Source organism: Ictidomys tridecemlineatus, chromosome X, assembly GCF_052094955.1.
Source record: "Ictidomys tridecemlineatus isolate mIctTri1 chromosome X, mIctTri1.hap1, whole genome shotgun sequence".
NCBI classification, from domain to species: Eukaryota; Metazoa; Chordata; class Mammalia; order Rodentia; family Sciuridae; genus Ictidomys; species Ictidomys tridecemlineatus.
In genome coordinates, this window is record NC_135493.1 from 102,091,026 (window position 1) to 102,104,865 (window position 13,840).

Here is a 13,840-nt window from a genome sequence, read left to right on the forward strand (position 1 = left end):
TGGGGGAAACTGAGTGTATAGCTCAGTGGTGGTTGAACACTTGCCTAGCATGCACAATGTCCTGGGTTCAATTCCCATTACCACACACACACAAATCCCAGTGCTTAAAACCAATTACATCAGAATCTCTGAGTAGTAGAAGTCAGGCATCTGAATTTTTAATTTTTAAATTTTGGTGGTAGTAGGGATTCAGCCCAAGAGTGCCCTACCACTGAGCCACACCCCCCAGCCCCTTTTATTTTCATTTTGAGGGTCTTGCTAAGTTGCTGAGGCTGGCCTTGAACTTGTGATCCTCTTGCTTCAACCTCCAGAGTCACTGGAATTAAAAGCATGTACCATGCTTGGCTAGGCATCTAAAGTTTTTCACCTTCTCCAGATGACTCCAAAGAGCAGCCAAGCTAGGATTCCTTTCCCTCCACTCACACATTTAGTCAGTTAAGACTTCTCTAGCTAGGTGAGATGGCACATGCCTATAATCCTAGCAGCTCAAGAGGCTGAGGCAGGAGGACCACAAATTCATAAGCCAGCCTTGTAATCAAGTCTGAGCAACAGTTAGGCCCTAAGCAACTCAGTGAGACCCTGCCTCTAAATAAAATACAAAATAGGGCTGGGGATGTGGTTCAGTGGCCAAATGCCCTGAGTTTAATCCCTGGTATTCCCCCCAAAAGACTCTTCTATTGTCTACCTTATTTTATCATTTCTCCACCCTTTTTGCCACTTCCATAGTTTACATTCTCTCTCTCTCTCTCTCTCTCTCTCTCTCTCTCTCTCTCTCTCTCTCTCCCCCCCCCTCTCTCTCTCTCTCTTTTCCCCTCGATATTGAACTCAGTGGTACTTGACCACTGAGCCACACCTCCATACCTATTTTGTATTTTTATTTAGAGACAGGGTTTCACTCAGTGGTACTCAACCACTGGGCCACTGAGCCACATCCCCCACCCTATTTTGTATTTTATTTAGAGACAGGGTCTCACTAAGTTGCTTAGTGCCTCACTTTTGCTGAGGCTGGCTTTGAACTCACGATTCTCCTGTCTCAGCCTCCCGAGCTGCTGGGATTACAAGGCATTTGCCACCATGCCTGGCTCTCTAACCCCTATCTTGACATTCTCTCCCAAAGAACAAGCAGACCTTTGAGTCTCTTGGAAAGAACAGGACTCTACCTTCACAATTGCTACCATTTGTAATTTTAACTTCCTTTTACCCCAATAGGCCAGAAGCTCCTTATGCGCCTACAGGGAAACCTTCTTTTAAGTATTTGTCCAAAGAGTGAGTCTAGTCTGCTTTTCATCTCCAAGGAGCAAAGCTGACTTCATCATCTAGCAGTAGTCTCTATTCAGCATCTAGTCTATTGCCCCAGAATGTGGTTTTAGCTGGATGTGCCTTGGTTTGATTCATTGTCCTGGGAAAAACAGATGGTACATTCAAAAAGGCACTGAAAAGAGAGTATAATGAAAAGGCTCTTTTCAAAGGTCTGGGTAGGGTAGGGGCAAGAACAAGGAATGGTAAATACTAGCCCAAAAGGGCACGGGGAAGGAATGGTTTGAGGCTCCTACAAAATGCTATTGCTGCTAGAAGGACTGCCCAACAAAACCTGTAGCTGTGGGTCAAAGAATGCAGCTACTGCTAGGCCAGAGACCAGCAGGAGGGAACCTGGGGAATAAATACCCAGCCATCACTCTCCTTCTGCCCTTTTATCTTCTTCTATAGGCCTTTCATCATTGCCTCCCATTGGTTGAAAGCAAAAGGAAATCAAAGGGCAAGAGAGCCCAATTGATGCCCTCTACAGAGGTCTAACCTTCTAGGGCTCCAGAATGGAGAAGGACAGAGAATAGAGATGGAGGGAAGAATGAGGGAATCCAGCACAGTCCCTTAGGTCAGAGAAGTTCTGATTTTTCTAAGATATCCACAAAGTTTAAGTGATTCAGATTGGAGTTTTGGTTAGAGGAAAATTTACTGGGTCACCTTCTTTGACCTCATTCCATCTCATTCCTTCTTTACCCCTATTTCTAACAAATTTATTCTCCTGTGTCATCATCAGTGAGATTGCTTATGAGCATTCTAGAGAAAACAGATTTTCCCACAGTAAAGGAAGCCGTATCTCTCCATACCAAAGTAGCTAAGACCATGATCCTCAGAGCCAGACTCTCTAGTTTCAATCCTTGCACCACCATATTCTAGTTGTGACGTTGGGGACTAGAGCTCATGGTAGATTCTGGTGTCAGGGTTTCAACTTAAGTTTGTTCTGGTGGCAGAAGTCCAGGCTCTTTTTGTGTCTGTGGTTCACATCAAAACAGCAATAATAAACTGGGCATGGTGGCTTATGTCTGTAAATCCCAGCAGTTTAGGAGGCTGAGACAGGAGGATTGAAAGTTCTAGACCAGCCTCAGCAATTTAGTAAGACCTTAAGCAACTTAGTGTCTCAAAATAAAAAATAAAAAGGGCTGATATGTGACTCAGTGGTTAAGTGCCCATGGGTTAGGTCTCTGGTACCACAAAAAAGAAAAAAAAAACAGTAATAGCACTGGGATTATAGCTCAGTGGTAGAGCACTTGCCTAACATGTATGAGGCACTGGGTTTGATTCTCAGCACTGTATATAAATGAATAAATAAAATAAAGGTTCATTGACAACTAAATTTTTTTTCTAAAAAACAGTAATAATCATAATCATAATCATTATGGGGGTTGGGGCTATAGCTTAATGGTAGAGCACATGCTTAGCATACAGAAGGCCCTAGATTCATTCAATCTCTAGCAGCACCACCACCAATAATAATAATAATAATAATAATAATAATAATAATACACAGCTACTATAAATAATATATTATCATATATGGCATCACTATATAATTTATATATAAAATGAAGATATATCAATTCTGCTTTTTTCTAAATATCTTTCCCTAATAAGCAAAATTCGTAATCTGACTGAAATTGACAACAAAACAGTCAGTCTGATATCCATGTCATTTCCTAATAATACTTTCAGTATTTATTTTCTAAAATAACATCAAGATTTGGGAACAAGCCTTCAAGTGCCTATAACTACAGTCTAAAAAAGAACTTAAAGATGTATTTTTGAGGATTGCCATCTGTCAAATTTAAAAAAAAACTGAATAGTGATTTCTTGTTTTTCATTCTTTTTTTTCCCCCCTGACAAATCGTTCTTAGTAGTTTTCTAATTGGACGCTGAAAAAAATAGACTTCCGCATTTATATTTTAGAGAAGCATATCAGAATTCCTGAATCTTTTTTCTTTTCCTCTGTGTTGAGACTGAACCCTGGGCCTTGAGCTAGGCAAGTGCTCTTCCACTCAGCTGTACCCCCAACCCAGAACCCCAGACTCTTTAGCAGGTAATTTACAAGTGTAAAGGCGCCACCAACAAAGCAACAATAAAAACAGGAAGAGAATGACAACCTGTCTTACCACACAGGTTTTACAAATCCTTAGCCAATTGATTTCTAATATTACAAACGTCCACACTGAGAGATTTGGGTCTTTTCACTGAAATAAAGATAAACAATATTTAAGTGTTGTCCCACATTGACATAGAGATTACTGTCACTGATCAACTGCAAAGGTCACTTACTTCCTCATCACAGGACATTAATTGCTCTCCCTCAGACCTAGAATTTGCTTTTAGACAGAATGACAACTTCACCTAAAATGAATCCTAGTGTGCCCCCCTCAGACCATAATAGCATCTGTCTCTACAACTCATAGGCTCAAAATTGCTAAAGGACAACACTAACAAGCCTCAATTTATGAGGTGATATACCAGAAGTGTCATATACCTACATGCACATGTCTTTAATGATAATGTTTAGATTTTTTTTTCTGGTTTGTCAAAGGTAATTAAGAAAACTGGCATCCCCTTTTAATTTTGTTCACTACTTTATTTTTGCCTCTCTGCATGCTGTAGCATATGGTAATAGGAAATTGATATCTCCAGGTCCTTTCAGCTTGAACAATCTAGGAGAAGAAAAAAATGGTGATGGTGGGGGGAGAATATTTAAAAAGAAACGGGAATGTGTTTAAACTGTAGACCGAAGTGGAATGAATCAACTAGGAGAGTGAAAAGCAGAGGGTTGAAAGAAGATAAAAAGGAAAAGCAGGCCCACAAAATAAATGGATGAAGAGGGACAATGAAAAAACTAAAGGAATTTATCATAAGATACTCTACCGACTCTAAGATATTATGTGGAGGTTGTGGAAAATTCTTGTGCTAATGAAGGCTTTCTTCTTTTTTGGAATATTTCCAGGCTCAAAATAATCTTGTGTAGTTAACTAGTTTCATCATATTGCAGACCCTATGATGAGACATATTTGAAAGGTCCAGGCCCTGTAACTTTTGGAATAAAATGTTCCACTGGAAAAAAGAGCTCCTATTAGATGTTTCTGAAAGAATACTGAAAGCACCATTGGCAATGGTGTCATAATCAGAGAGAGAGCCTACACCAGTGCTTCTCAAGCTTTAGTGTGCTTAAGAGTTTCTGATTCTGTAGGTCTGGGCTGGGGCCCCGGGAATTTTCATTTCTAAGAAGTTTTCAGGTGATTCTGATACTTCTGGTCCCGAGACTACATTTTAAGAACCACTGCTATATCACAAAAACAAATGCAAATGCTTGTTAAGAATCTCATTTGATCCAGCCTGAACCTAACCTGAATTTACTGCCCCACCACTTTAATCTTCAATTGAGGGGGAAGTGTGTGTGGGGGTTGTGCATGTGATTTTTCTTTCATTTTCTAAAAAGAAAACTCCAAGCCCACACACTAATTATTTGCGATGAGGTCATTTGCACCTAGGTCATTTATTTAGGCAACAAGTAGTCTTGCTAGAGGTTTTAAGGGGTGCTAGCAAGCAGTGTGTGGCTTCCAGATTCCTGGGTCTACCTTAAAACCCCATCCCCTTCCTCTTTTTCCTTTTCTTTCTTTCTTTTTCTTTTTCCTTTCTGTTTTGCAAGCTCCAACTGCCTAGTCCCGGGGAGTCCCAGTTCCCAGGTCTAGGTGGGGGCGGAGCCCAGCACGGCCCCGCCCCGTCTGCCCGCAGCGCCCCCTCCCCGGCCGGCCCGCCTGCCCGCCTGCCCGCCCGCCCGCCAGCGCCGGCTCCTCCGCAGTGCTTTCGGCTGCGAGCCTGGGCGGCGGCGGCGCTCGACTTTCGGGCAGCCCGGCGGCTCTGGAAAGCTCACTCCTCTGCTTGCGCCCGCCCCCGATCGCGGAGCCCTTGCAGCCATGAGGGAACAGCTCAAAGGGTAAGTGGATCGCAGCCCACGACCCCCTCTGATCGCGCCGCAATCCTTGCACTTGTGGCACGAACAGAGGGCTAGCCGGGGAAGCCAAAACTTGGACAGGCGCGGTGACTGGACCCCGGGCGTCCGGGCGTCGAGGAACCTCTCCCGCGGGTCTTGGTGGCGCCGCTGCAGGTGCGCCCCCGGGGGTTTTTCCCCTGGCGCCCAGCTCTCGGGAAGCCTCTTCCCCGGTCTTGGGACGGGCTCAGACAGAAAAAGCTGATTTCTCGCCATGCCCAGAGCGGACAGTATGTTCTTCGCGCAGGGATTGGGGCCGGGAGCTTTTTTGCCTCTTTCCGGGCTGCCAGTGTGGACGTGAGCCAGACAGGCTGTTCCTAAATCGTCTCTGGACCTCGCAGAAGGAAGGGGCACGTGTGGCTCTACCTTCCATTGCACTGCAAGTGCCAAAAGGTCAACTTTCTGCCTGATTTCTTCTGAGGATTCCAACTGAAATTTCCCTCGCTACGTTTTCTACCGTGCTTATTGCATGCCTCAAGACTTGGAGAAATCAGGAAAGAAAAACCAATTAAAACCTAGAAGTCAAGGACTTGGCGGAGAGAAGATCGAGGGTTTCGGGTGGTTGGTTAGACTTCTTTTGCCCTCTGGGGTTGGGTGTGGAGTCATTTCTGGGGTGTTCCTCTCTCACGTTTCTCCAGGTGCCTGTGTTCATCTTTAAGCAAAGTTTGGCATTCCCAGTTCGATCTCAGCAATGAAAAGGGCTGGACACTTTGCTTATCTCAGTTAAATTTGAAGTTAACTTTGAAACTGAATTTGAAGGGGTTTAGTTACCTGAGGGAGGCATAGTATTAATTATAAAATGCTTTAAACACCATGAAAAAAATCCATCCGCTTTAAGTGGCAAGCCGAGTCTTGAAGTGAAAAATCTGTATTCTTCTGTGGCCAATAAGCTCTTCTTGGTCCCTCTGGTTCATTATACCTGTCATCTCTTCTTGTCGTCTCCCCCCCGCCCCCCCATCACGCTTTCTTTTTCTGCCTGGATTTTGTAATTTCCTTGTTCCACAGCACCTCTTTGGAGAAGACAGTTGTTCCCAGAGAAGTGAGAGGAGCTAACGAAACAACACGCTTATATGAAAGGTCTCCGACCCTTGATCACCGTGGAATTGGTTTCAGTCATCATTGTTTGATCTTGGATTGGACACGACCCTGAAGTGAAATTGCTTTGGCCAAAGTTGAGGGTGGGTGGGAGGCAAACCTTGAAAAGCAAATAGACGGAGAACAAGTAACAGCTGGAACAGCCACTGAGGCAATCATCTTTGCCCTGGATTGAGCCAAACAGAATAAAAATGTTAAATATCCAGGGAACATGAAATAGGAAGTAGAATAGGATTTGTGATGCTTAGATTGACACCCATCCTTCTAAGCCCCTTCCCCACAGTAGCAGAAACTTTTAAGTATATTCTCCCATCCCCACCCTGCCAATATTCCAGCAGCGCAAGCCAAGTTCAACAATTCAGCATGCAGATGCCAAGGTTCCTCTAGAAAAAGAGTCTGATCCCCAGATTAAAGGGAAATCATTTGTGTGTGTGGATCAATGGGCTCCAGATTATATATGAAGCCAAACTAATCCTCTGCAAATCGCAAGAGAACTCTACCTTTTCATATCATAGCATAGTGATTAGTTTCCTCCCTGGGAAGTAGTGGAAAGATATATTTTTTTTAAAGGCAACTGTTCAGAATATTTTCAGTACCAAATAACAGTGGTGGCAGAAGAAATCTTATTTTAATTAGGCAACTGCCATTTCCCCAGTGAGAGCAGTAGATATTTGTTACTTTTTATAAGTGTTTAATGTTTGTTTTTAAGAAACTAAAAACGCTCTTCCAATAAGTCTGATTATTCCAGCACTGACAGCAGGAACAGCTCTGAGGTGGTTATAATAACCTTGCACACTACTTGAAACTAAAGAAGGTGAGAGAAAATTTAAATTGTATGGTAGGAAATTAGGTCAGCCCTGTGCTCAGTAGAGTAATGCTTTAATTTCTTATTATTGACAAGTAGGTGTTGCTGGGGTCTTTTTTCATAGACCAATTATTTTATATTTTAATTTGCATTAGGTTCCTATCATAGCCTCAGATAAAATGAAAAAAAGAGAGGTAATTGTGTTTTGTACAAATAAAAAAATAGTGTGTGTGTTGGGGGGGAATCTTAGCATGAAGACTGCTCAGAGAGGTATATCTGATGCCACGCTTTGGGACCAGCAGGGCCAAAATGAATAGAATTTTGTAAAGATTTGAAGAGTGTTTTAAGGATTATTTATGAAGGCAATCTCTGTGTTAATGTACATACAGATTTGTGATCTATGTTGAACATCATTGTTCTCTGGAAGGCTGAACAAAGATGTACCCATTAATGTATGAATAGGTTTCAGATTTTCCTTTTTGTTTGGACGTGGTATTTGTGGAGGGTATTTCTAAAGTGGAAAGTGGAGTGCAGGGCATATTTTTTCTATATTGCCTGCGAGTTCCAGATAAATGTGAGCTGTCTGTCATGGAGTTATTGAGAATTTTCTTGTTTTTGAAGACAGGCACAGAGTAAGAAATACAGCTGTAAAACCGTATTGATCACAGGCAAAAAAAAAAAAAATCAGTTTGTTCTAAGAGGTAGAATATAGATGTGAGTTACGTAGATTTGTGTTTATCATTTCATGGGATCCATATCCATCTTTCCTGTCTATTTGAGGGTGTTAAATATGTCCCAGTAGGACCTTGTGTTCACCACAGGTAGAAAACACCCACATACAGTAAAGTGAATATTTGTTTTATCATGTAGTTGCTCAAAAATTTGAAGTCCTTTCAGCTGTGCTGCCAAGCATTTTTAGCATTAACTGATTAAAAGATTATTTTTCTAGTTTTGAGAATTAGTCACACCCTTTCTTCTTTTCTTTTTGCTTGTGCTCACTTCTTTCTTTTAGTACTGGTTTGCAGATGAAGTGAAACTAAGACTGCAAAGGTGAAATCTAAATCTGTTTTTCTGGTTACTTTGCATTGCTTAAAAATAAAGGGTGTGTGTGTTGGAGGAGAGGAAGGTAAAAAAAAATTTTAAAAGGTTGGGTTTTGGAATTATTTAAGGAGTTCACTTATCCGTGTTATTCATGTTTTCTAAAATCAAAATCACAGGTAATTTGTAGAATAGTACCTATCAAGGACTATGGTTGCCACACACAAATAAGGGATGGGATATGGAGCTGACAATTTCTTATGTCTTCCAGCAAAGTAAATTTCAGTTTTGTTAAGGACTTGTGGATTCAAAAAATAATTTCTAAAACCTTTTTCATAATTTTTAACCTGCAAAATAAATTCATTTGAAAGGTGGTAATGTAGGTATATTGTCATGAGAATTTTTCTCACAGATGGGGGTACTGCATGAAGCTTTCATTAACTCTCTCTCTGTGATTCTCTTGTAAATTTTATGCACGTTTCTCATTTGGTACAAGTTGCATTTGGTACAAGTCAATTTCCTTGCCATACTCCTCCGATTTGAAGTATATTCTAGGTGGTGACTTTTCAGGGTGGTTCTCTGTCTCTGGTCAGGTTTATCAGCTTAGGCAAATGGTTTTTTTCAGATCCATTGAAGATGCTACTGTCCCTCAAATATCCTAGAAATAGGATATTGTTTCATTATGCACTGTGCCAAACAAGGGCCTGCACATGTGGGCACAGGTGTGTTTCCCTTCTTCCCTCCCTGGTGCTCATATTTGGATGACCTTTGGAAATGGGGAAGACCTAAGTACAGGCTGGTTTCAATAAAAGGTAACCTTTACTTGCTGTGCACCTGTGTACAAAATTGGTACCCCATCACTCTGCAAGCTAAAAAATGCCGAAGAACAAGCAACACTTTTCCCATGAAGCTGCAAGCTGCGGTCTCTTTGTGCTGTGCATGTAAAGTACCAGTCCTGCCTGCCCCTCTCCAAATCGGAAACTGGCTTGGTCATGGGGTTTCCTAATACTCCCTAAAGCATGGACTGCATCTCCTGCTCTTCTTACTCCTAAGACTTCCATGTCACTCTGTTACATTCCCTCAACTGATAAGCCCCTGTTAACATTCCTCAAATGTACATTTTCTCTGTGGAAAAATAAAACAGAAATGAACATTTATTTAGAAGAGAGTGAGACAGCGCTTCCCAAGTGAACATTTTCTTTTCTTTTTTTGGTACCAGGGATTGAACTCATGGGTACTTGGCCACTGAGCCACATCCCCACCCCTATTTTTTGTATTTTATTTAGAGACAGGGTCTCACTGAGTTCTTAGCCTCATTCTTTTGCTGAGGCTGGCTTTGAACTTGTGATCCTCCTGCCTCAGCCTGGGATTACATGAGGGAGCCGGATCACAAGTGAACATTTTCTTGCAAATTGATTTCATTAGTCTTCTCTGCTCTGCAGTGAATGGTAAATATCATAGGGATGGCCTTTGAAGTGGTACAGTTTGGTTAATTTCCATATGTCATTGTTCAATTTATGATAATTTTTATGAAACTCCTTTATGTTTTCTACTTTTTATTTTTTAAAACAAAGGTATTACCAGTGAGTGTTATGTTTTGCTGTCTAGGAAGGGTGACTGGCTTACTGCAGTTGGATTCACATCTGTATTGTAATCAACTAATACAAGGTTTGCTTTTAATGGACAGTAATTTGAAGGCCACATAATAACAAAAACAACCACATATTGAGCACCAAAATGTGATAGTCAATTTCCTATATCACGTAGTAGTAATTTAACTCTCTCTGGTGAGTAGCCTTGCCTCAAATTTCACAAACAGTTGGGCGCAAAGCCCTAAAATCCAAACCTGTGCTGAGTCCCTGTGACATTGCTCCCTCTCCAAATTCTTTTTGTGTGAGGCCTCTATACTTTCTGGTGCCCTTGAAGTACCCCAATTAAAGTAATTTCTCCTTTCCCTATCCTCCCCCTAAAAGATTATGAATAGGCTCTGCATACTGAAAAATTGTTCAAAACTGCATTTTGTGTTATCATAGCCCATCATGTAATCCCCGAAACTGGAAATATGATGCTATGGTGATTTATGTAGATGGGCCAAAGTAAGGAAAAGTATATGTAGTTATCTCTCTTGGGTTTATTCATGTAATTGAATGAGGAACAAAGGTGTTTTGTTCCTTTTGTGGAAGGAGCTGATAGCAGGCAACCACACTCCCGAGAAATGGAGAACTATGAATGCTTCATTCAGGCCAAAGTAAATATAGGAAGAGGTGAAGTGGTGTAGAGAATACTGAGTTAAGAAGACATTCTAAAAGTAATGGGAAGAAGGAAGGTATGATATATTAGTTGGGTGCTGGCCATACCTTAAGCTGAAATGGAATACAAGTGTCACAGATATGAGATCTGGATAAGGAGAGGGAAGAGTAATGGAGAAGGGTCCCAGTGGTGAAAGCGAGTGAGAAGTGAAGTGATTTATAGCCATGGAACTAATGTCCAGTATCTCTCGTGACAGAATTGAATAGCGATCAATTGTCAGTGTCCTTTCTGTATATTCCACATTGAATGGGTGAAGAAATTCTCATCTTTGATTATTGATTACATAACAGGGTCCATTTATTATAACAGAAATGCAGTCGATTTGTGGGTACAAAAAAAGAAACAAATTCTGGAACCAAATAACGTTCATATTGCTTTTCCCTTTAAAAAAAATGACGACAGGCCTTTCTGTTTGCAAGATAAACAGTCTTCACTACTCTATGAAAGTCCTTGGAAGTAAAGATGCCAAATGATTCAAAAGTAAACATCTTGTTCCCTGCCACTCTCCCCCATTTTTCCTACTGCCCATCATAAATTCTAAAGTGATTCTTCTTATTTTGTGTTTTAGCCACGAGACCCAAACAACATGCTGGGACCATCCCAAAATGACAGAGCTCTACCAGTCTTTAGGTAAGGATATGACCATGTTTCCTCCAGGTTAAATGACAGATGACTTTCAGTATAGTTTGTAGTGTCAAATCATTTGTTGTATAAATATGTCACTAGGTATTTTCAAGGATAAAAATCGTAGCATCTTTCTATTGATAATTGACAATTAGCTTTCTTTTTTTTCAGAGATTTCTTTCTTAAAAATAACTTTTAAAATTTCACTGATTCCTGAAAATTCAGCATCCCTAAAGGTCCTCATAGTTTTATTTGATGCCCCCAAAGAAAAACACTTGTAATGAATGGCAATTTTTTCCCCACAAAGAAAGAAAATTATTTCAAGTTATTTTTATTGATTTCTTCCATGTGAAACCAAGATGATGCTTTTGCCAACAAATATTGTATAGAGGAATTTTCTGCCATCTTTTCAATTGATCACAATTCCTAAGGCCTGTCAGGTCATCAGTGTGATCCTTTAAATGATTGCACTGCTATGGCTTATTTGCTGTTTGTGTGAGAGCCTGATAGGGTCCTCCCCTTCATAACTTGGAATTTTTTGAAGAAATACAAGTTTACAGATAAGGGGAGAACACCAATCTCTTTAGACTCTCCTTCATTTATTCTGTCATTTTTAGCCTTGTACAGAATAATCTGAAATGAATTCTCTTGCATTGTGGGTAGATTCTTTAAATTAAAAAAGTCATATTTTCTCTACCTTTTAAAGTCTGCATTTTTGTGAATGGACATGTTTATAGACTAAAACACATGAGGTAATCTCTTTGGGTTTAAAGCTTTGTGATGAAGCCCACAGGAATCAGGGTGTTTGAACATAAATTGTATATATGTGTACAGGGTCTGTGTGCAGCTGTTACTGCTTTTCTGTCACAGATGCTCATCGGTTAATGGATTTTAACTATAGGGTCACTAAGGAATAGAGTTGGCAATATTAACCAAAAAAAATTGTTTTACCGCACTTTTTTTCTGCCTATAAATGATATGAATTACTGCAGAAAAACTGAAAAATGTACATAATATGTAGGAAAAAGGAAAAGTCACCTATAATTCTATTAGCCAGTGATATCTAATACATTTCAAGTGATATGTCAGTTTGGCAGATTGTTTTTTTTTTTTTTCCTTTTGGTGGTGCTGAGGATTGAACCCAGGGCCTCTCATACGCTAGTGCTCTATTTCAGAGCTACATCCTCAATCTGTAATATTTTATTTCAGTCTAGGAGTAAGTGTGTAAACTTGTAAACAATTTAAATAAAATTGGGATCAGTTAATCTTCAAGTGCTACATTTTTCAGCCCCTACAAAATGTTTTTGGCTTTTAATATTGGACTGTTTATAGTACAGGTAGAAGAGCTGAATATGTATTTTGGCAGATGTGAGAATGAAGGCTTCCTATGAAGCAGGTAGCAGCTGTTCTGGGCAAACCCATCTCCTAACCCAATACTCTCAGGACCTCTAAATTTGTCTGTAAGCCTCCTGTAGCTTACAGAGACCTAGACCACTAGTAAGTTTCCCACTTATGTTACCATGATATCTAGTTGTAACATTGTAACGTTGTTTTCACCTGGAATTGAACTCAGAGGTGAATTCAGGGGTGCTTACAACAGAGATGTATCCCTTCCATTTTATCATTATTGTTATTTTATTTTTATTTTTACTCTACTTATTTATTTTTTGGTACCGGGAATTGAACTCAGGGACACTTGACCATTGAGCCATATCCCCAACCCTTTTTTGAATTTAATTTAGAGACAGGGTCTCAATGAGTTGCTTAGCACCTCCACATCGCTGAGGCTGACTTTGAATTTACAATCCTCCTGTCTCAGCCTCCTGAGCTGCTGGAATTATAGGCATGCACCACCGCCCCCTTCTTTATTTGTTCTTTTTAGATACACATGATAGTAGAGTGTATTTTGACATTTATACATACATGGAGTATAACTTATTCTAATTATGATCCCATTCTTGTGGTTGTGCAGAGAAAGGGTCTTGCTAAATTATTGAGGGTCTCACTAAATTGCTGAGGCTGGCCTCCAATTTGTAATCCTTCTGCCTCAGCCTCCCTAGACATTGGGATTACAGGACTGTGCCACTGAGCCTGGCTTATAACTTACTTTTATTACAAAATAAATAACATTAAGGTAACACTGGTGTACTTTGTAAAATTGGTGTTAGGGGTAGAACCCAGGGCTTTGTACATGATAGATAAGTGTTGTACCACTGAGCCATATCGCAGCTCTATTCCCTTTTTTTAAGTTTGAAAATAATCAAGTTAACAAAATAAAGAGAAGACAAATAAACTACCCTTCAGAGTTAACTAATTTTATTTTATTTTGGGTACTTTGGATTGAGCCACATCCCCAGTCCTTTTTATTTTCTATTTTGACACAGAGATATACTGGGTTCTTGAGGTTGGCCTTGAACTTTGAATCCTCTTTCCTCAGCCTCCTAAATCACAGATTACAGGCTTTTTGTTCCTGACACAATTAACTAATGTTTAGTAGCCTTCAAAATTTTGTTTATAAAACATCTTTTCCTTCAGTAGATACATTTTTATAAAAATTGAATCGCTCTGTTTTGTGACCTGCTTTTTTTTTCACCTAAAAATGTGCTATGACCATGTTTCCATTTCATTGCAGATTGTTCTCTAACATTTTATTTTATTTA

The 13,840-nt window shown here is 40.2% G+C and overlaps 1 protein-coding gene across 23 annotated transcripts in view; it reads left to right on the plus strand.

Annotated features, from left to right (window-relative positions):
- Positions 1-13,840, plus strand: part of Dmd (dystrophin) — a 2,094,227-nt gene that overhangs the window by 1,943,129 nt on the left and 137,258 nt on the right. For 19 of the 23 annotated variants that reach the window (XM_078034984.1, XM_078034996.1, XM_078034982.1 and 16 more), the window contains one exon: positions 11,125-11,186. In XM_078034984.1, the coding sequence (XP_077891110.1) occupies positions 11,125-11,186 (62 nt within the window). Of the gene's footprint in view, positions 1-5,074; positions 5,255-11,124; positions 11,187-13,840 lie in introns of those variants that run through there. The other 4 variants (XM_078035003.1, XM_078035004.1, XM_078035002.1 and 1 more) reach the window with 3 other exon arrangements.